The following is a 22,274-nucleotide window of genomic DNA, read 5'->3' as shown; positions in this document are numbered from 1 at the left end:
CCTCCTCTCCTTCCCACTACTTATGTTAGGGTTTGTATCGTTTTGGTTCGATCTTTAGGGTTTTTGAACTTTCAAATGATTCCAAAAATTCTGAAGTTTACGAATTTCAAAATTAAAACTTGGTTTTTTTAACACTATGCCAAATGTTAATCCTAAGAGAAAAGATATGCAAAATACTAACCAAAAATATCGTTTTTTATGTTTTCCCTTTATATTTTCTCTCTTGGGGATAAACATATTGCCAAGTTTAACAAAAGCTACAATTTTGAAATGAAAATCTTACAAAAAGTTTTTCTTTTAAAAAACCTAAACGAGTAACAACCCTATCTATAGTTAAAGGAAGTTACGCCAATGTCTTAATAATATCGGGTCTTACTTAGAACATTAGAGGTGAGACTAAGCGGTTTAGAATCGAGACTAAGCATAAGAGGGTAACGCACGATTCACAACGGTACCCTTAAAACCTTTTTCTGGTCAATAATGTGGCCTATGGATGATATTGTGGTTTTTCTAGGTTTAAGTGTTTGATAATTCCAGTTTACAGAAACCACAATTAAAAATAATCAGTTTTTAAACTTATAAACGTTACTATCTAATTTATTCTAGATCAGCCAAAGCTTTTAAGGTACCTTTGTAAATCGGGCATTGCTGGAGGGTTACATGAAATCACACTAACGGTCCCTTTAACTGAGAAATCTTCGATTTTCAGGCCAAGCATTGTGCTCTCTCTCTAGTCGGTGAACCAATCATGTATCCAGAAATTAACAAATTTGTCACCTTGCTCCATAGTAAGGTAAGTAGAATTTAATTGGATATACAGGGTGTCCCACATCATAGTAGATCGTGTATAGTTCAAAATGATTTTAGGGACTAATCAGAAAATTAAAAAAACAATGAATCATTTTTTAAAAATGTATAAGGTTTCCATAAAAGATTTCTTCCAGAAAATTCTATGTTTTTCGAGTGTTATGTGCGTATTTTGGCGTTAAAGCTTGGAGATAATCTAATATGATTTGTGACGCTCTGTATGATGTTTAATGTGCCTATAAAAATTTGAAAATTCATTAATAACCAATGTTTTTTCTGAAATTGCATTAAATTGAGAAAACCATGAATGAAAAAAAAAATTAGCTCTCCTGAATGTCATAAATTGACCCCGAATTTGAAAGCTACAAAATGAAAATCAAAAATGTAAAAAGTTATGGTTTTTCACATGTATTTTTATAATTATGAGGTCAGATGTTAAATATTACCACTTTTAAAACCCTTGTCATGAATTATTCAATAAAAACTTTTTTTTAAATTATGTTTATTATATTTTTAGGGAATCTCATCTTTCTTAGTAACCAATGCCCAGTTCCCTGATGCAATCAGGAAAACAATGCTTTTATTCCTGATAAATATATTGGATAATTTTTATAATATTGAAAAGAAATATTTTTTTTTTAACTTTTTTATGAATAATTTTTAAAAATGCAGAATTATTTTAAGTATTTTTTAAATATTGAAATTGTATTGTATATTGTATTGAACAGACAACTTATAAACTTATATCTTAAAGGAAAGGACAATAATTTCACTGCTTTCTTGTCACCACTGCACAGTGAACACTGTACTTGACTCACTTATTGCATACATTGTACAATGACCAATTTTTAATATCTACAGAAACCTACTCTGTATGTTATTGAATTAAATAGAAGTGTTGTGAAGGGATATGTCACCCTGTACTCAGCTCTACGTTTCAATTGATGCATCAACTAAGGTAAAACAAGATTTTATTTACATGTACACTTTTGTACACAGCCGATCAGGATACACTATAAATATAGACGGACATTCAGGGAACGCTGTTCACGTAAACATACATTCACATTATCATGGAAACAAAGTTAAGCTTTCAGAAAACAGCTTCTCTTTGTTTACTTGTAAACTTGTAATTCAAAAAAAGCTTGTCAACAATCAAAACTTGAATATAAAAGTCGTCTTTAGTGTATTAATCGCCGACCAATGTCAGTTCTTTTAGAGAATATCAATTATAAGAATATTAAAAAAATGTTTTCATATTTTTTGGATTAATTATGATTTCTCTTTAAAAGTGACTTTCATAGTTTTGCAATAAATACTGTAACCATCCACCCCCACCACCCCACCCCACCCTCAACCCTCCCAGACAGAGTTCAGCACACTTAAGACAGGAAAATAGGATTTAATAGATTTTTTTTACATGTCTCACTCTATGTACTGTACAAATACATCGCACATGTACAGTGTGCACTGTATGTATGTTTACATGAACAGCTTACCCTGAATTTCTCTATACGTGTACAGTGTACACTGTATGTATGTATGTTTACATGAACAGCGTACCCTGAATTTCTCTATACATTTATAGTGTCCACTGTATGAATGTATGTTTACATGAACAGCTTATCCTGAATTTTTCTATACATTTATAGTGTCCACTGTATGAATGTGTGTTTACATGAACAGCTTATCCTGAATTTCTCTATACATTTATAGTGTCCACTGTATGTATTTATGCTGTTACGAAGCTTGTTAGAAATTAACATTTATGCGATGACTAATAATATTCTAGGATTCTCTGAAAAAGATTGATCGTCCTCTCTTCAAAGATTTCTGGGAAAGGTTTATGATGAGCTTAAAGGTAGATTTGTTAAAGTATTTCTGTACACTCAGGTACAGGGTTATTCATAAAGGTGAGTTTATTCAATCGTCTCAATATCATGGTTGTCCAATGTCCATAGCTTTTATCTTATGAATTTCTTAGCCTAATTATTTTGCATCAGAGAAAATTCAGCCTTTAGAACTTTTAAGTTTACTTTTAGATCATCCTTTTTATCTCTCATCCCTTCTTGTTAACCCTGTATATTAGATTAACTTCACAAAATCTGTGTTGTAACTTGTGTAAACGTAAAAAAAAAAAAAAAAAAATTATCAAATTAAGCTGCTGTTCATTTTAAAAAAATAAAGCAAAATTGTGTGTAGATCTTTACCTCGCATTTGTCCCCATTTTGGGGAGGCCATGTTATTATAATTTTGACCNTTTGCAAAAATGTACAATAAAGAAATTAAAACTGTTGTTCAGGAATTAGATAAAAAAGGACAGAGAACAGTCTACAGGCTGACACTGGTGAAAGGATGGAATGCTGAGGTAAAAAAAAAAAAGTAAAAATAATAATAATTGTTATTTCCAAACTTGACCAAGCGCTCTGCGAACTTTTTCTTGCAATTAAAAATGTTGCTTAACCTGGGGTTCCCTTCACTTCCCTGTATAGTGTATAGTAGGTGTAAATACCAACAAGCAAATCAACTAAACTAACCAATAAACAAAATAACAATAAAACCGCCTACTAGTTACTTCAGTTACTACCGTCAGTGACCATAAATAAAAATAATGAGAAAAAAATAATTTAAAAGATGCTTTTCAAGGAAGTTAAAGAAACTATACTTTAACCAAGAGTTCCCAAGAATAAATTTACCAATGGGAAAAATTGGCAGAGCGTGATGTTTGACTTTATTGTCCCTAGGGGCGTTAAGTAACTTAGCGTCCCTCTGTTGTGGGAATCATGGGTCTGTGATGTTCGTCAATATTTTATACAATTTAGGAGATGGATAACTACGCTGCTCTGGTGAAACTAGGAAACCCGGATTTTATTGAAATTAAAGGAGTTACTTTCTGCGGGGATTCCAAAGGTATACATTTTTCTCAATTTTCTCTACTTTTTGTTTTCATTTTTTATGCTATGTGTCCTTTTTTTTTAAGATTGTTAATTTAGCTATTTCATCAAATGAATACTATTAAGGAACAATTAGGAAGGGACATGCCCGATTCACAACGGTACCCTTTAAACCTTCATCTGATCAACAATGTGGAAGATAATGTCGTTTTTCTGGCTTGAAAACATTGTTGTGAATCGGACATGCCACTCTATAAGAAAAGGGTCACTTGAAATTACGTGTACAGTCCCACTGCAGGCTTCAAGAGGTCAATCTTAAGTTTTATTGTATTTTCTTTTAAATTCTAAAGGGATTGTTAACAATATTTCCCATAAAACTCATCTCCAAGAAATGAATGTTAAATCTGAGCAGGAAGTTGTTGGCAATCTTCTATTTCAGAAAACATAGTATATTTATACCAGAGATAGGTTTAAGGGGCACTGATGTAAATAGCTTATTGCACTCTTTTAAGGAAATCCTTTTTGAAAAACGTAGATAGTCCCTTTAACACTGTTTTTATTTAGCTTCAAGTTTAACTATGGAGAATGTTCCTTGGCACGAAGAAGTTGTCAAGTTCGTTCAAGAACTAGTTGATAGGTAGGTTCATTCAGGCATTCATCCATTCATTCATGCGTTCATCCTAGTTCATTCAGCCATTCATTTATTCATATATTCATCCTTCCTTCCATTCATCCTTTCATCCTTTCATATGCCCATTCATTCACCCTTTAGCATCCTTCAATTCATACTTTAAGTTATTCTTTTCTTCATTCATCCTAGAGCCATTTAATAGGAGATACCTGATATATCATTGATTTATTCATCTAGTAATTCATTCTTTCTTTTTTTGATTCATTCTTTGATAATTCTTTACTTAATTTCTTAGTTTATGTATAAATAATTTCTAAACCTATGTACCCTTAGTTAAGCTCTTAATGCATTCTGCAGTAATTTGCAGTACACTGACCGAAGATATAAGAGCGTTTGGTTGACAGTGTATTTCTTGTTTAAGATTACTTGATTATGAGATATCATGTGACAGTGTATTTCTTGTTTAAGATTACCTGATTATGAGATATCCTGTGAGCATGAGCACTCTAACTGTGTCCTTGTCTCTCATAAGAGGTTTAAAGTTGATGGCAAGTGGAATACATGGATTAATTATGACAGGTAGGAATTATTTACAGTGAGACCCATAAAACTGTGAAACTGGATTAACTTTGAGAGGTAGGAACTTCTTACAGTGAGACTCATAAAGGGGGGGGGCCACAAAACGTATTACTCTCCGGAAAATTTAAACAGTGGTTAAACATAACTTAGAATTGTCGTAGGAGGCTGATTTTTTGCATGCAAACTCAGAATTATGTATATTACGTGCATTTTTTGGTTTTGAAGGAATCTGAGCAAAAGTGCGCGCGCGCGCGCGTTTTTTGTGAAAAAATTGTTTAAATTTTCCGGAGAGTAATACGTTTTGTGGCCCCCCCCCCTTTGTGGAATAGGAATACATGAATTATCTATGACAGGTGAGAATTTCTTGCAGTGAAACCCATTTAACTGTGGAATAGCGTAAGAATACACACCTTGGGTATCTGCTCAGCTAGAGTAAGTCCTCCTAGTTCAGTCCGAGCGCGTTTGGGCGTGCGGTCTCGTCTAGGTGAGGAGTAGCAAGGAGAGGGACCACCTGGTACCGCACAAGCAACAGGAACAGGTGCGCTTCCGGATCAGTCCTCTGGGGTTTCGAGAAGGACGAGAAGAGACGAGGTTCAGACTTGTATACGAAGTAAACACGGAAAGGCCTTAAGGTCTTCGGTACATCAGTATCTAGAAAAAGGACACTGCTAGAGATATGACATGGTAAAGAAAGATAGACAAGGACATAATAAAGATCACAAAGTATCAGACATATAGCAGTGCCATCCTGGAGGACTCCAGAGGAGATCAGGAGAGATAGTGCAGCCATGAACGGAACCTAGATATAGGTTGTGTGAATGGGGTGGCGTAGGTATACCTGGATTAATTGACAGGTAAAGTTCTAAATAATTTGAGCCGCGTCTCAAATTTAAGACGCGGCTCTAACATGGTTGGTTCCACTTGCAATTGTATTCAATGTTTCCAGATTTGAGTATTCGCTCAATTGGAACCAGTTTTTGGCGATTCAGCGACGTGGTTTAAATTCTTTAAATTTGGCCTCTGGTAAAATGATTTGCATTATATCAATATCAAATACACAACAGCTTTCTGAAATGTTCACTTCGTATTCCACAGTTCTAAAAGTGTTGTTCAGCACTTTTTTTTAGTATCCATGCTTTTCTGGCATACACACTGAATCCTTTAAAAAAATCAGACCAGATCTGAACAACTAGATCCCATATAGACATGGCCAGGTGGTGGAGCTCAACCCAGATTTAATAATATTATAACCTACAGGACATGGTACTTTGATTGTAGGTTGATTGTTGATAATAATAATAATGTTTGATTATATAATATACAGTGAGAACAAGAAAACTCTGGATGAGAAAGACGACTTTTAGACTCAAGTTATTATTTTGATTTGGCTACTGAACATAAGGCACAGAAAATGTGCAGTGTACACAGTCTCATTTTTACTTAATAAGCTTATAATCTAGCTACTTGTAAAACTGTTTTCTTCATAAACACCTTTAATACTTCAAAAATTGCTCAAATTTCATCTATTCCAGAGTTTTATCAGTCTCAATGTACTAAAAAATTGTTTAAGGTTTCATGAGTTAGTTCAGAGATATTACGCGTCTAACGGTCAGGAATCCTTCACAGGCAAAGACTACATGCAGGTGGGTTATTTTTTTTATCAAATTATCGAATATTCACATTTTTTCGGGAGGATATTTCTTTGCATTTTTTTTTTTTTTTTAATACTTGATTACATTTATGAGATAAAAGTTATATTTGTAAGAACATTTTTAAAAATTATAAAGAAGTCGCTACAGATTTGGTAATTTGTAATAGATTTATCTCACAATATTTTCATATTTTCATAGTTGCAACATCACAAATTAGTGGTGTTTCCAACTGAAAGATGAGTAAAGACAGGCTCAACAGTTTTATGACAACTCACATGATGTTAGGAAAGGTTTATGTCCGTCATGGTTGAAATATTTCGTCTGAATAAAACATTGACATTCATTATTTTTGGAAATGCACCAATTTAAGCAGAAAAAAAACAGCGAAATACGATGAGAAATAACATGAGAAATAACATGACATATTCCAAAGATAAAATAGGAAAAAAAATACTTTTACTTTAGTAGAGCGCTTAAAATGATATTTGATTTTTAATTAAGGAGACCCCGAACTGGGCTGTTTATGGCAGTAATGAGAGAGGATTCGATCCTGCAGAGAAAAGGAAAAATTCTAGAAAAATCTAGCCAAAAGTTAAAAATTTTCCCATAAAAATATTTCCAAAAACAAATAGAAAATGGAGCAAAGTTTAAACAATCCAATTTTTTTTAATTACTTTCATTTTCAAAGTTTTTTTTTAATTTTGAATTTTTCCCTTGAATCAGATGGAAGCGGAAAGGCAAGGTTGAAGTGAATGTGGATGGTGGCTGTGGTTAAAAATGTGAAAATTTGTGATGAAATGTAAATTTTTTCAGATTTATAAATGATTTTCAAATAATATTTTTAAAATGGCGGAGGATAAAAAAGAGAAAAAGCCACCGATAGATACAGCTAGCTGGTGTTACAGGTATACAGTATAGTACAGTACAGTACAGTACAGTACAGTACAGTACAGTACAGTACAGTTCAGTACAGTACAGTACAGTACAGTACAGTACAGTACAGTACAGTATAGTACAGTACAGTACAGTACAGTACAGTACAGTACAGTACAGTACAGTACAGTATAGTACAGTACAGTACAGTACAGTATAGTACAGTACAGTATATTTATTTACACAATGTATACACAAATTGTTCCATGTCTGTTTTAATATAGATAATTTAGATATTATATAAATAAATAAATAAAATGGTCAACCATCATCCCATGGGAGTCAGGGTTAAGCTCTCATCAAACCGTACCACCATATTGGTTGGCAGGGCGTCACTGGTCCATGTTTCTATGAAACAAAGTGTGGAGGGCCAGGCAAGAGTCAAGTTAAAAGGCGGGCTGCCTTAAAACCGTTAGCACACTCTCCATAGCCTGACTGGTCCTGTCGGTACCAGCCAGTATAGAGGTTTAAAATAAGTAGCAGATAGATACATCTGGGGTAGGCAATAAATGGACGATAATTGAATCATAAAATATAAAAATAAAATTAGAAGATATTATATAGATACTACATATAAATATTATATAGATATCTAATTCTACATTTTCTCCAGGGATAAGGAAGATGATGTCCACCATGATTTTGCCTGGACAATTACTAATTTTAGGAATTCATTTTTAAAATAACATTTTTGCTCAAAACTCAGATTTTCTAATTCCTATAATCCCCAATAGATATTTTTACGAATTCTGACTGATTAAATAATTTTAATTTTGAAATATCAAAGATTTACTCCATCAGGGTGTTGTGTTACAAAATATTTTCTTTCTTGATTTTGACCAACATGATTCATATTTTGAACTTGCTTCTTTGCATTTGTATTTTCACTTAAAAATGAATTGTGACCTAAAAATACACAAATATTTATGGAATGTACCTTGTTTTTTGTAACCAATTGGAACATTAAAGGGGGGTAAAGGCTGAAACCTAATCATTTTGAGAGAGATAGATCTTATGGGTCTCGATCAACCCTTAAAACGCTAAGGATTCAGCCTATACCCGCTTTCATTTTTCCTTTACAGTCCCTTTAATAATCGTATTTTAGTTATTTTTGACGAAGGCTCAGTCCTGAATTCTAATCGGAATGATCGATTGTTTTCTTGTTTGTTTAATTGTTTGTTAAAATGAATATGAGTTCAGTCGAAAGATCAATGGTGTTCCCAATGGTGAATACATTGAGTCAGATAAATTCAGTGTAACAGCACATGGGATGGATCTGGAATGGCAACTTTGTCTCTACCCAGCAGGTACTCATGGGACCCAGGGGCTTAACCCCCCCCCCCTCACCCACGCTCACAAAACTCAAACTATTGACCTTACTAATAAATAATAATAGATGTCCTGCAGGATGTGACGAATATATATATAATATATATGGCTAGCTATCTATCTATGAACCGACTAAGCTATCTACCATCTATCTATCTATCTTTCATCGAGTTTAACATAAAAATAAGCGAAAAAAGAAAAAATTATTCTATTGTTTAAAAATATCAGAAAATCTTATTGAAATTTTCATGACCTGGATCCGCATCAAAATTAAATGGATCCTAAGCACTGTTATTATTATTATTAACAATCAACCTACAGACAACGTATTACGACCTGTAGGCTGGAACACATTGAAGATAGGGTTGAGCTCCGCCACTTTCCCTGGTCTATATGGGATCTAGTGGTTCAGATCTAGCCTGAATTTTTAGGATTCAGTGTGTATGCCAGATAAGCGTGGATACTAGGGGAGAAATAAAGGGGGTGCTTTGCAAGCACTTACAGGATATGGTACACACTTCCATTGATTGGTTCATTGGTTGGTTTAAGTAATCCTGACCAGGGAAAGTTCAGTAATGAACCGGTAAATAAAACTTTTTAATTTATTGTACCTGCAAATTTGAATGTTCTTACTGGGATTGCCGTGATCGTCATTTCAATTCGCCAGGTGCCTTCATTCCATTTTGCCAATGAGTTAATTAAATACAGTCAGTAATACTGGAACACTTTAAATATACTTTTTAACTTATTAGTATAAGAACTAGCGTTAAAAACAGTAAATATGGCGTGGAATGTTTGTTACTAAAGTGGTTCATGGACTGGTGTGAGCCATGATTCAATCATTTTACCCAGCTTCCTACCTCTTACCATTAGGGTTTGTCCTGCTGAACCATCTCCGCCAAGATAAGCTCTTAAAACCCGGACGTTAGCTATTGGGCCTTTTGCTTTAAACTCAGACATAAATTTTGAAATGTATAAATCTCTTCTGAGCTTGGCTACTATTGGACACTCAAATATAACATGAGATTCTGTTAACTTAATATTGAGGCCTAATAACTCGCAGTGTGGGCAAACATCATAAATAAATCCATAACGGTTTTTATACCTATTGCCCAGCTGAGCATTACCCCCTCTTACTTGGCATAAAATTTTACTTGATTTAGTATCATTAACATGGCTTTGTATTTTAAACCAATTCCAGGGTTGGGGGGTTGTAATTAAGGTTGAATGTTGCCTTTTTACATTCATTACATATGCTACTGCTTTTCGTGTAACAGCGGTTAGTAGGAGCTTTTTCGTCTTATACTTGAAGATATTACCCACCATTGCTTCAATTTTCCTCCATGATTTAGTCCATGGGTCCGACGGGTTATCCAGTTGCTCCCTTAATATTTTTAACAGTGTGGGATTACTTTTTGTTTTAAATATATCAAATATAAACCCGGACTGCCTTGAATAAATTCTATACTGCATAGGCATTAATCCTGCATCCATCCAGGCTAGTGCTCTTGAAGTTGAAGGGGGAACTTGTAATATAAACCTTCCTACCATATTTTGTATCCTTTCAAGTTCCCTTACTGTACTTTTCTTAATTGTAATAGCTTCAACACAGTACAAAATAGCTGGGATGGCACATGTTTCCCAAATTCTTTTAGCTATAAGGGCTCTATCTAGGCCCCCCCTGGTCAGGTTCATTATTGAATAAGCGTAACTTGTAGCTCTGTTTATCATTAGTTCTTCATACTGGCCGACCATTGATCGACCTCTTACTTGAATATTAACTCCTAAGTATTTAGCCACTAAAACTTCTTCAATTGTTTCTTCATTGATAGGCCAGCTTATATTGTATGACGCATTCGAAATGATATAAGTTTTACTTGTTGCTAAGCTCAATTTATTATCCTCGCAAAAATTATTCACTAATTTTAGCAGTTTTATCATCCCTGTTCTTGGTGTTCCAGAGATTAGTACCAGGTCGTCCGCGAAAAAGAGAGCTGTTATCAATTCTGCGCCTATGTTTATCCCTAACTTGGACCTATGTAAAGCTGTTCCTAATTGTGCTATGTATAGAGAAAATAGTAGGGGGGATAAACTACACCCCTGTTTTACCCCTTGTGTGAAGTAGAGTGGTTCCGATACTCCTGACTCCAGGCTTATTCGAACTGAATCATTGTAATACATGCTTCTAATTATAGAAACCACTCTTCCGCCAAAGCCTAAATAGCGTAACTTAGTGTACAATAACTCTCGGCAAACTGAATCATATGCTTTTGCAATATCACAGAAAGCAATTGATATCGTTTTATGTTTTCTTCTGGCTGTTTTTATAGCGGATAATATTATGAAAACACAATCAGTAGTTGATCTTTGTTTACGAAACCCATATTGAATTATACCATATAAACCTTCCCGTTCACAAATTATATTCATTCTAGCATGTATTATTTTTGTTATGACGCACAGCATTACACTTGAAACTGTTAAAGGACGTTTTTTCGTAATCTCAAGGGATGGTTCTTTCTTATCTATTAAAGTCATTTTCCCTGTATTGAAAACTTGAGGTATATCACCATCTCTGAAACAGTTGTTAATTAACCCGGTAAAGTGGCAAATGAATTTATCACTGGCATTCCTTAACATTGTTGTTAAAACTCCGTCTACCCCTGGGGCCCTTTTAATTTTCAACCCTTTTATTACCTTTTTAACTTCCTCAATAGAACACGGAGCACAAACTTCATCCTCATGTTTAAATTCATCATTTATTTTTGGAGTCCATTTCTCATAATTAAAACTGTTCTTAACCGTAATTTCTTTAATTATCTGTTCTCCATGGGACTCAAAAATTTGACTTTTTTTACCATTAAATATATTTGCCAACCCTGTTATAGCAAGATCTGCCACTTTTTCCCTTTCAGTTTCCACTTTACCGTCTGGACCCTTTAAAGAAGTTAATCCCCCCTTTTTTTTCTCCGTTTTTTTTGACCAAGCTCCAAAAAATTTCATTTTTAACGTCATCTCGTAACCTTAATTTTTGTGTATTTTTTGCCTTAAGCTCAAATGAACGATTGCTAATTGCTTCTGATACTGCACGAGATTCCTTAACAGCTGCATTTAAGCCCTCTTGATCCTCCACAGTCCACTCTTCATTATTAATTGCCCGTTTAATCTTTATAAGTGAAAGACCCTTTTCTTTTTTCTCTAACTCTTTTCTTTGCCTTTTAAGCCGTTTCAATTTAAATACATTTCTGGGTTTTCGTTTTAAAACTGGTGCAGTATTATATGAATTAACATTAGAAGCAATTAGAATTTGTTGCAGTTTATTTCCCGCCTCATTTAGTGTTAAATTATCCCAATTTACCTCATCAATCATAATATCCATGGCATTCATTGCTAATTTCATATCCCTTTTCTCTGATAAAGATATACTATACTTCTTTGGTTCGGGTGTTTTACCTAGTCCTCCTACTAGGTTTATATCCAACCTAATCGCAACATGATCACTCCCTGCCAATATCTCGATGTCGGTATCAATTCCCATTCTTAAGACATCATTCATCATATTTTGAGTTACCAGGACATAATCAAGTATGGCACTAGAGTGTGGGGTGATTCTAGTGAATGTACCATTACATAAGTCCTTATGTTTATTAATCATAATTAACTCATTCTCTTCAATGAAAGACAGTAATTTTTTGCCATTATGATTAACCCCTGGCCAGTTACCTTCAATTCCCCTGGGTGGTACCCCAACATGAGCATTTAAGTCCCCTATAACTGCACATTTATAACCATCAGATTTTAATATATTAACTTCTTTACTAATTGCAGCATAAATTTGATCATTCCATTCTTTAAAATCATTACTTATAATCGACTCGCAGGCCATATACACTGAGCATATAGCAATTCTACATCTATTATTATGTATTAAGATCCATATCCTTTCGCTATTTATCCATTCATTATTTTCCATAGGTGGGGTCCATTTAGTGGCCTTAATTCGGTCCGAACATAAAATCATTTTCCCCCCTCCTTGCTTTACACCAAAGTCCCGTTCTATAAAGATTGGTGAGTAATTTGAGAAGGCTGTTAAATCAATGTTTGAATCCTTTTTAAAATGCGTTTCATCAACCATTAGCAAATCCACTGACTCATTTTCCATTAAATCAATAACCTCTTGCTGTTTACACAAACAATGCATTCCATTAGCGTTCCAGTACACACATTTAAGTAAGTTAGCATTAGACCCTGACTTTATTAATCTCTTCATCATCCTGTGTTTAATCGCTCTGGCCTTGCTGCTTGGCTTACCCATATTTAATTGTAAGCACAATCTTGTTTTTATATCTGAAAATAAATTAATAGGTTAAAGTTAACCTTAATGTACTAGTTTTGCTCTAAGCCTGACCTTTTAAGACGCCATAGTGGAAACTAACTAATTTTGAAATAACTTTTTAGGCTTAGCAATATTTTTCCACTTTACTAATTACCCACTATCTAATTTTATCCCGCGACTAATTATCCAATATAATACTCCTGTCTTCCTTCAGGCAAATACTGACAAATAAAAATCAGTTAATCTTATCATTTACATACTAATTTTGTCATAATTTTAAAGGCTTAGCCCTACTCTCCACTTTATTCATTAACCTATTATATACTTTTATCCTGCAACTAATTATAAACTTTAATAAAAAATTACTCCTAATTAGTACAAAAAATACTCATTTCCATCCGAATAAACAAAAATCATGCTTTCTTTTCGAATAAAACTTCATTTATTTCACATTATTTATATAGTGAAAGAAAAATTTGCTCCATGAGTCGCCAGAATTCTTGACTTCAGATCCTTATCCGTCGCCTTATGTAACCATGGATTATGGCCTATCGCCTGGCATTCACTGCATCTGAGCAGGCTCCAAATACACTTGTCTTCAGAGTGATTTCCTGTAGCACAATACACACATAACCTTTCTTTAAGATCTGTATATATCTATTTATCTATCTAGGGAAGGATGGAGAAGATGAAGACCATGTTAGTATTCTACTAGAGCTAGTGTCCAGGTATAAAATGGGACACATGCATGTTAGTATACTACTAGAGCTGGTGCCCAGGTATAAAATGGGACACATGTATGTTAGTATACTACTAGAGCTGGTGTCCAGGTATAAAATGGGACACATGTATGTTAGTATACTACTGGAGCTGGTGTCCAGGTATAAAATGGGACACATGTATGTTGTTTTCCTTAAATATTATTTCAGCATTGATTAAAGGAATTTTATTATTGCTATTCACAAAAATCTAGATCAACTTTGTTCGTAAAATCCTAGAGATTATTTGTATTTTTGGCTTATTTGGTCAAGTAAGCAAGGTAAAAATTCTTGAGAAAATTTATTTTCTTTTTGAAATAATATTTTTTGAAATAATATTTTTTGAAATAATATTTTTTTTAGATCACTGACTGCTACATTTTCTGGAAAGATTGAATTCAGCGTTGTTTCTGATTCTGGGGAGAAGGTTTTTAGGAAGAAAAAATCTATTAAGGTTTATTTTTATAGTTTTTTTTTTGTAAAAACAAAGAAATGCTATTGAGAAAAACGATTTCTTGCAATGAAATAACTGAGACTATGAATGATTGGTATTTTTTTTCAAACATAATAACCCCATTTTAATGTTTATGTTCCAAACGACTTTTGTTATGTTATAAACATTTTTCTTTCTTTTTAATAGATGTTTACGGATTCATTTATTTTTTTTTTTTAGGAATCTGATACACAGATTGGTAGACCCATGTTTGGACTTTTAGCTGCTAAATTCATACCACACGGGTTAGTTTCACAAACCTATACCACATGAAAGATTTTCTTAAATTTATACCACACGGATTAGTTTTACAAACCTATACCACATGAAAGATTTTCTTAAATTTATACCACACGGGTTAGTTTTACAAACCTATACCACATGAGATATTTACTGAAATTTATACCGCACGGGTTAGTTTTACAAACCTATACCACATGAGATATTTACTGAAATTTATTCCACACGGGTTTGTTTTACAAACCTATACCACATGATATATTTACTTAAATCAGATAAAAGACTCAGTTCCTTTATACCACATTGGTTAGTTCTACAAATTCATACGACATAGGTTAGTTTCTCTAATTTATACTACAAGAGTTAGTTATACAAAACTTTACCACATGTGTTAAAGTAAAATAATTATAGCATATAGGAAAGTTTCTAAAATTTAAACCAGTCGGGATAGTTACTTAAGTTTGTAATACTAGGCTTTTTTTACAAAATTGAATAATTTAAGATAAAAATATTTTAAGATTACATATTTAAAGTCTTATTGGCCACAAACCTTCCCTGGGGCCACGTGAGGTCCCACACAAAATTTGGGCCTGATCGGTTCAGCCGTTTTGACGTATATTGGATACAAACAAACAGACAAATAAACAAACAGACAAATAAACAGACAGACAAGCTAAATTTATATAATACTAGGCTTTTAGGGCGCGTCGCGCCCATCTTCTATTTAGATTGTGAACACGTTCGTTTTGTTTACATTTTAAAACAAAGAAGAAAAAATTTTTGCAGATTTTAAAAAAAATCGCGGATTTTCAAGAATTTAAATAATTTACAAAATTAAAAACCTTTAAAACACATTTTTATTTTTTATTTTTATCATTTATAAACCTCCCCTGTGGTCACGTGATGTCGTTCAGCCGTTTTGACGTTTATTGGATACAAACCGAAAATAAACAAACAGACAGACAAGCCAAATTTTTATATAGATACATAAATACCAGAAAGGTGAGGTTTACAAAGGAACTGAGTTTTTGTCACAATCGCGGATTGTCTAATCCCTATATATTGCAACCCAATGTCGTAGACCTTTACTATTTAAAACTATAAATTCTGTTAGATAAAATAGTCTAAGTTTGATATGTCAATGGTTTACATCAGCAGGTTGGACAGATACAGGGATTAGAAAATTATCATTTTTGGCAACAAAAAAAAACTATTGCATATCTTCATAGTTTTTAGTCGTCTTCTTTGTACTTTCCTCTTAAAATGAAGTAACACATGAGGAGTTTTTATTCGTCTTCTTTGTACTTTCCTCTTAAATTGAAGTAACACATGAGGAGTTTTTAGTCGCCTTCTTTGTACTTTCCTCTTAAATTGAAGTAACACATGGGGAGTTTTTAGTCGCCGTCTTTGTACTTTCTTCTTAAATTGAAGTAATAAATGAGGAGTTTTTAGTCGCCTTCTTTGAACTTTCTTCTTAAATTGAAGTAACAAGGAGGAGATTTTAGTCGTCTTTGTACTTTCTTCTTAAATTGAAGTAATAAATGAGGAGTTTTTAGTCGTCTTTGTACTTTCTTCTTAAATTGAAGTAACACACGAGGAGTTTTTAGTCGTCTTCTTTGTTCTTTCCTCTTAAATTGAAGTAACACATGAGGAGTTTTTAGTAGTCTATTCTGTACTTTCCTCTTTAATTGAAGTTTAATAAGTTTAATACGCGTAATAGGGAAAGAGCATTGAATCATACGATGAACCCGATTACAGAATAAGTATACTTTAGACACCTCGAAATCGCAGAACTTTTCAATGTATTGCCTTTTTTCTCTCTATTAGTGTAGGATAGAATAGAAAGAATTGTAGCAGCGCTAAATATGAACTTTTTCTTAGATTACTAAAGCTGGATGGATCTTCACAAAACCAAATAACTCCAGATGATAAACTAACTGTTCTCTGTGAAATAACAATAGACGGGAAGGACATTCAACAGTCTGGGAAAGTCCAGGTATCAGTATTTAAACTTTCAAAATTAATTCTCAGAAGAAATTAATTTCATTTTAATTTGAAATCTTGCATGATTTAAAAGACATCTCTTATTTTTCAAAATCTAATCAATGTATTTGAAACTGTCTTTTTCTTAACTCGAACAGCGTTAAAATCTGATAAATTCTCTGTTGCTTTTTACATGCAAGGAATGCGCAAGTAATTTTTGCAGAGAACCCGCCAATGAAAAAAAGAAGAAAAAAGAAACAAAAATATAAATATCTATTTCATTCTTGATCAGACAATGCTTTTAAGGGTACGTTGAATATAAGAACTAGCTTGTTCACCAGCTTTGTCTGAAAACTAAGATTTCCCCAAAATAGTTAGCGTACTTAACCCTTATCAAGGTTATAATGCAAGGAAAGTTATTTCAGAGGTGTACGCATCCTTTGTACTGCAGTGTACTGTACCTCTGGGCGGTAATGTAAACATAAAACGGATGTCACAGCCTGACATGGGATCCATCTTTAACATAAAAAATCAATGAAATATTCTGGTCAAAGAAAACTATTGAGTGAATTATCAAAATTAGCAAAATTTAATGCCTTTAACCTCCTCGGATAATAAACGAACACTGATGCATCTATTCTTGTTTACAAATTTCGCCCAAAGAAAACTGGTTTCAATATGTACGCAGAGTATAAGCAACTGCTATTAACTTTCCTTGCATTATTACCTTGCCCCTTATAATGTTAAAACTTAGCAAAGTACATTTCCATGGTTCTAACAAGTCACCCAATCAACATTTGAGGCAAATCAGTAATGATCGGACAGACAAACAGAGATTACTTTATTTGTATAATATTTAGAATAATTGGTTAGAATACTGTTTAGGCTGATACTAAGATGTCTGCTCGAGTGTGTTTGGAAAAACTATCTATGGATTTCTCCAAGTTAATGGAGGAAGGACAATTCAGGTTTAAACCTCTTAATTGAATTAATAATGTAGGACGCAATATATTTATAATTATATATATATAAGTTGCATCTAGAAAAAAATTGATCTTGATTATGTTAGAATGGACAGTGTTCAAAAGCAAGAACTTAAATATATTTGGATGGAAAGGGTTAAAACGCAATAATTCTTAAATATGTTAGGATGGAAAGGGTTAAAAGCAAGAACTCTTAAATATATTTGGATGGAAAGGGTTAAACAGCAAGAACTCTCAAATATATTAGGATGGAAAGGGTTAAAGAGCAAGAACTCTTAAATATATTAAGATTGAAAGGGTTAAAAAACAAGAACTCTCAAATATATTAGGATGGAAAGGGTTAAAAGGCAAGATATCTTTAAAATATGAGAGTATAAATGTGAATAATATTTTTCAAGTGCTCAAATCTTCATCTTTTATTTAAAAGGCCATTGGGTGACAAGTGACCACCCATCCTTACTTAATCTTTTAAAACGGGATGTTTATTAAAGTAAATAATATTTAATTGAATATGGTAATGTGGCACGATTTGGTCGTGCACTGGAACTCTAGCAATGAAAAATGTGTCTAAAAACGGGCAAAATAAAGGCGATAATTCTCCAAATATACTTTCTCAACTCAATTTGGATTTATTACTTGTTTTCCTAGTGATGTAACAATAGTTTGTTTGGATGACAAAACAGAAGTTAAAATACAGGCACATAAATGCGTTCTTGGGGCCAGGTTAGATTATTCATTTATTCATTTATTCATTTATTCATTTATTCATTTATTCATTTATTCATTTATTCATTTATTCATTTATTCATTTGTTCATTTGTTCATTCTTTCATTTGTTCATTTGTTCATCCTTTCATTTGTTCATTTGTTCATTTGTTCATTTGTTCATTTGTTCATCCTTTCATTTGTTCATTTGCTCATTTGTTCATTTGTTCATTTATTCATTTGTTCATTTGTTCATTTGTTCATTTGTTCATTTGTTCATTTGTTCATTCATTCATTTGTTCATCTTTTCTCTAATTCATTTATTCATTCACTCATTCATTTATTCATATATCAATATATTCTTTCTATATATTAATCTAATTTATGGGTACAAGGTATTCACCCAATACACATTAAAATGAAATGACGATCTTTAAATGTCTTTGATTTGATCTTTACTGTACACCCCAGGACATCGAAAATCAAAAATGCCTTATAATTTGTCTCTTGATTTATATGTTTATTGGGATACCCTGTATTATAATAGATTATGTTTGTATCCAGGTCTCCTGTTTTCAACGCTATGTTCCACCACAATATGGCTGAAAGCCAAAACAAAGAAGTAAAAATAGTTGATCTTAATCTAACAACCGTTAAAGATATGCTGAAGTAAGCCATTATCATTATTTATTATTATTTTTATTATTCTGGTGTTGATGCTCATGTTCATGTTCATGAGGTTGTTTTTATTGTTAATGCTGATTGAAATTGATGTTGTCGTTGTTGATATTGACGATGCTGATGTTCATACTGGTAGCGATGTCGATTCGGATGCTCATGCTGCAGTTGCTGTTGTTGTTTTTGTTATTATTATCAACTTTTTAGAAATATGTATCTGGGGGGAATAGAAGATTTAAATACAAGATCTCCAAACCTACTGTTATTATTGTTATTATTATCCACAATTTAGATATATGTATCTGGGACGAATAGAAGATTTAAATACAAGATCTCCAAACCTACTGTTATTATTGTTATTATTATCCACTATTTAGATATATGTATCTGGGACGAATAGAAGATTTAAATACAAGATCTCCAAACCTACTGGAAGCCGCTGACAAATATCAACTCTCTGAACTTAAAGAAATCTGTGAGGTTAGTTTTAACAGAATCCATCAATCATCTATAATCTATATATTGTAGTAATCTCTGTCTGTTTGTTTGTATGTCCAATCATAACTCATGAACCCGTTGACCGATTGGCCTCAAATTTTAATTGGGGAACTCGGAAGAACCACGGGAATGTTCTTAGCTTGGTTTTAAGATTCTTAGCTTAGTGGGTCAACTTTTATAGGGAAAAATAGCTAAAATCGTAATTTAAGACCAAGCGCTTGTAAACGGCGGGAAAAACTATGAGTACCCTGGGCAACGCTGGGTTCCCAGGCTAGTCAGTAATATTTTACCATTTAAATGCACAAGTAACATTAAAGTAAAATTCATTTGTTTACTTAGTAAAATACTTGCTGGGTTACAAAACTATTCAGATTATATTCTGTTCTTGAGCATTGTTCTTGTTCGTTAACGTGTTAATGTGTTCATTTTTCTTTTTCTTTTTTCGTTTTCTTTGTTTGTCGTTATTCACATTCTCAGATTAATACCAAAATCGTGGTATTCAAGAGTTAAATGTCGATATTCATCCCCCCCCCCCCCTCCCTGGCATCAATGGACCTGAATATCAAAATCTGGATTAATTGATCCAATTGTAGTCACTTAAACCAAAAAATAGAAATAGTGGGATTTTTAGTGAATTAAGAAAAGCAAGTCTAATAATTGATATATATATTTTGTAGGAAACCCTGTGTGGGAATTTAAATGTAGAGAATAGCTTGGAATGTTTAGTTTTAGCTGATCTTCATAGTGCTCAGGTTTTGCAAAATTATTCTTCTTTACTTCTTTACTTCTTTACTTCTTTACTTCTTTACTTCTTTACTTCTTTACTTCTTTACTTCTTTACTTCTTTACTTCTTTACTTCTTAACTTCTTAACTTCTTAACTTCTTAACTTCTTAACTTCTTAACTTCTTAACTTCTTAACTGACTTACTGACTTACTGACTTACTGACTTACTGACTTACTGACTTACTGACTTACTGACTTACTGACTTACTGACTTACCGACTTACCTTTCTATGTCTTTTTCAGGAATTAAAAGAAGCATCAGTTAAATTTATTGTAGACCACTGTGCCGATTTTGTAGATCAGGTTTTAATTATTCTTCTTATTTCATCAATTTGATATTTATTGTTATAAGTTTATAATAAAAAATATTTTTAATTTAATCATCTCACTTTATTTTTAGATTGATAAGTTTAAAGAGTACCCAGATCTGATTGCCGAGCTATTTAAGGAATTAAAATATTTCAAGATTCAACCTTTGTCTCTTACTTTACACATTATTTGCCTAAAATTTCTGAAAAAAGTTGACTATTTAATCCTTGAAAACTTTGATAGAGTTTAATGAAGTTTCAAGAAATAGAAATTACAATTCTAGACTCAAGATTATTATGATAGTTTATAGGTTTTTCATCAGATAAATGCGAACTTTTATTATGAATTAATTTAAGAATTATCTAGAAGGGGATCTATAAAACTGTGGATTGGAAGCCGACATGTTGTTATATATAGCAAATTGTTTTACAAGTAACTTTAACTTATTTGGTGAAATGGGTCTGTGCTGCACAATCTCAGTGTTTCATGTTCATTGGACTATTATAGATCATAAGTTGAGTCGAACAGTCGTCTTCCTAATCCACAGTTTTATGGGTCTACTGTATTAGTTTCATACTAATAGAGTCAAAAAAGGCATTAACACATGAATGAATTTTCATATTTTATGGAAAAAATCAAAAATTTTAATATTTTAATTTTAAAAGGCGATGGCAAGGAGTCCTCCCTGCAAACGAAGAAAATAGCTTTATTGCTCCAAATATTGGGATACGGAAATTAAGTCTCTCGACCTGGATCTGGAAACTAAGTCTCTTGATCTGGATCCGGAAACTAAGTCTCTTGATCTGGATCCGGAAACTAAGTCTCTTGATCTGGATCCGGAAACTAAGTCTCTTGATCTGGATCCGAAAACTAAGTCTCTTGACCTGGATCCGGAAACTAAGTCTCTTGATCTGGATCCGGAAACTAAGTCTCTCAACTTGGATCCGGAAACTAAGTTTCTTGATCTGGATCCGGAAACTAAGTCTCTCAACCTGGATCCGGAAATTAAGTCTCTCGACCTGGATCCGGAAACTAAGTCTCTCGACCTGGATCCGGAAACTAAGTCTCTTGATCTGGATCCGGAAACTAAGTCTCTCAACCTGGATCCGGAAACTAAGTCTCTTGATCCGGAAATTAAGTCTCTCGATCTTGATCCGGAAACTAAGTCTTTTGATCTGGATCCGGAAACTAAGTCTTTTGATCTGGATCCGGAAACTAAGTCTCTCGACCTGGATCCGGAAACTAAGTCTCTCGACCTGGATCCGGAAATGCTAAACCAACTTTCAAAATCCGGGTTTGTGAGACCGCTTTTCTGGATCCGGATACAAGTCATAAGTTTTCGAATCCGGATCCGCTATACTGGGTCCCTGGATAAAGACGACAAGACCGGATATTTACAGTTATAACCAGAAAACATTGGAATAGAAAGACGACGTTAAAGTAATAATTAAGTGTATTTGATATTGTATTACAAAGCAAATAGTTTTACTAGGCACATATTAATTTAAAGTTATAACATGATTCTAAAAGTCGTCTTTATATTTGATATTTTAGAGTTTTCTGGTTATTACTGTTACATAATATTTATAGAAATCCGATCATTAAATAATCTTTTTTAAATGAACATATTTTTCCAACAGGTTAAAATCATTAGTACAGGAACTGTAAGCGTAAATTTTCA

The 22,274-nt window shown here is 33.0% G+C and overlaps 2 protein-coding genes across 2 annotated transcripts in view; both read left to right on the top strand.

The window, feature by feature from the left end:
- Positions 1 to 7,377, top strand: part of LOC111712626 (S-adenosyl-L-methionine-dependent tRNA 4-demethylwyosine synthase) — a 16,501-nt gene extending 9,124 nt beyond the window's left edge. The window contains exons 11-21 of the mRNA XM_023487303.1: positions 710 to 793; positions 1,325 to 1,374; positions 1,714 to 1,765; positions 2,600 to 2,668; positions 3,110 to 3,175; positions 3,630 to 3,717; positions 4,266 to 4,338; positions 4,801 to 4,911; positions 6,482 to 6,554; positions 7,065 to 7,126; positions 7,287 to 7,377. Of these exons, the coding sequence (XP_023343071.1) occupies positions 710 to 793; positions 1,325 to 1,374; positions 1,714 to 1,765; positions 2,600 to 2,668; positions 3,110 to 3,175; positions 3,630 to 3,717; positions 4,266 to 4,338; positions 4,801 to 4,911; positions 6,482 to 6,554; positions 7,065 to 7,126; positions 7,287 to 7,338 (780 nt within the window). The 3' untranslated portion in view covers positions 7,339 to 7,377. The remainder of the gene's footprint in view (positions 1 to 709; positions 794 to 1,324; positions 1,375 to 1,713; positions 1,766 to 2,599; positions 2,669 to 3,109; positions 3,176 to 3,629; positions 3,718 to 4,265; positions 4,339 to 4,800; positions 4,912 to 6,481; positions 6,555 to 7,064; positions 7,127 to 7,286) is intronic.
- On the top strand, positions 7,363 to 22,274 carry LOC111712627 (speckle-type POZ protein B). Its single transcript, XM_023487304.1, has 16 exons — positions 7,363 to 7,468; positions 8,110 to 8,163; positions 8,697 to 8,803; positions 13,835 to 13,889; positions 14,283 to 14,373; positions 14,593 to 14,657; positions 16,534 to 16,648; positions 17,521 to 17,603; positions 18,267 to 18,341; positions 18,888 to 18,992; positions 19,379 to 19,481; positions 20,177 to 20,251; positions 20,528 to 20,587; positions 20,685 to 20,732; positions 21,259 to 21,992; positions 22,184 to 22,274. The coding sequence occupies exons 1-15, from the start codon at positions 7,410 to 7,412 to the stop codon at positions 21,295 to 21,297; spliced, it is 1,134 nt and encodes a 377-aa protein (XP_023343072.1). The 5' UTR covers positions 7,363 to 7,409; the 3' UTR covers positions 21,298 to 21,992; positions 22,184 to 22,274.

The sequence above is a fragment of the Eurytemora carolleeae genome, unplaced genomic scaffold (assembly GCF_000591075.1).
Source record: "Eurytemora carolleeae unplaced genomic scaffold, Eaff_2.0 scaffold586, whole genome shotgun sequence".
NCBI lineage: Eukaryota > Metazoa > Arthropoda > Copepoda > Calanoida > Temoridae > Eurytemora > Eurytemora carolleeae.
Note: the sequence above shows the minus strand (reverse complement) of the source record. Positions and strands in the feature narration are given on the sequence as shown.

Bases quoted from the DNA above. Each gene is read 5' to 3' on its own strand.
- LOC111712627 (XM_023487304.1), top strand. From the start codon at position 7,410: ATGGCGGAGGATAAAAAAGAGAAAAAGCCACCGATAGATACAGCTAGC. The intron at 7,469-8,109 runs GTATACAGTATA...CATTTTCTCCAG, and splicing joins ACAGCTAGCTGGTGTTACAG to GGATAAGGAAGATGATGTCC. The intron at 14,658-16,533 runs GTTAGTTTCACA...ACTTTTTCTTAG, and splicing joins GCTAAATTCATACCACACGG to ATTACTAAAGCTGGATGGAT.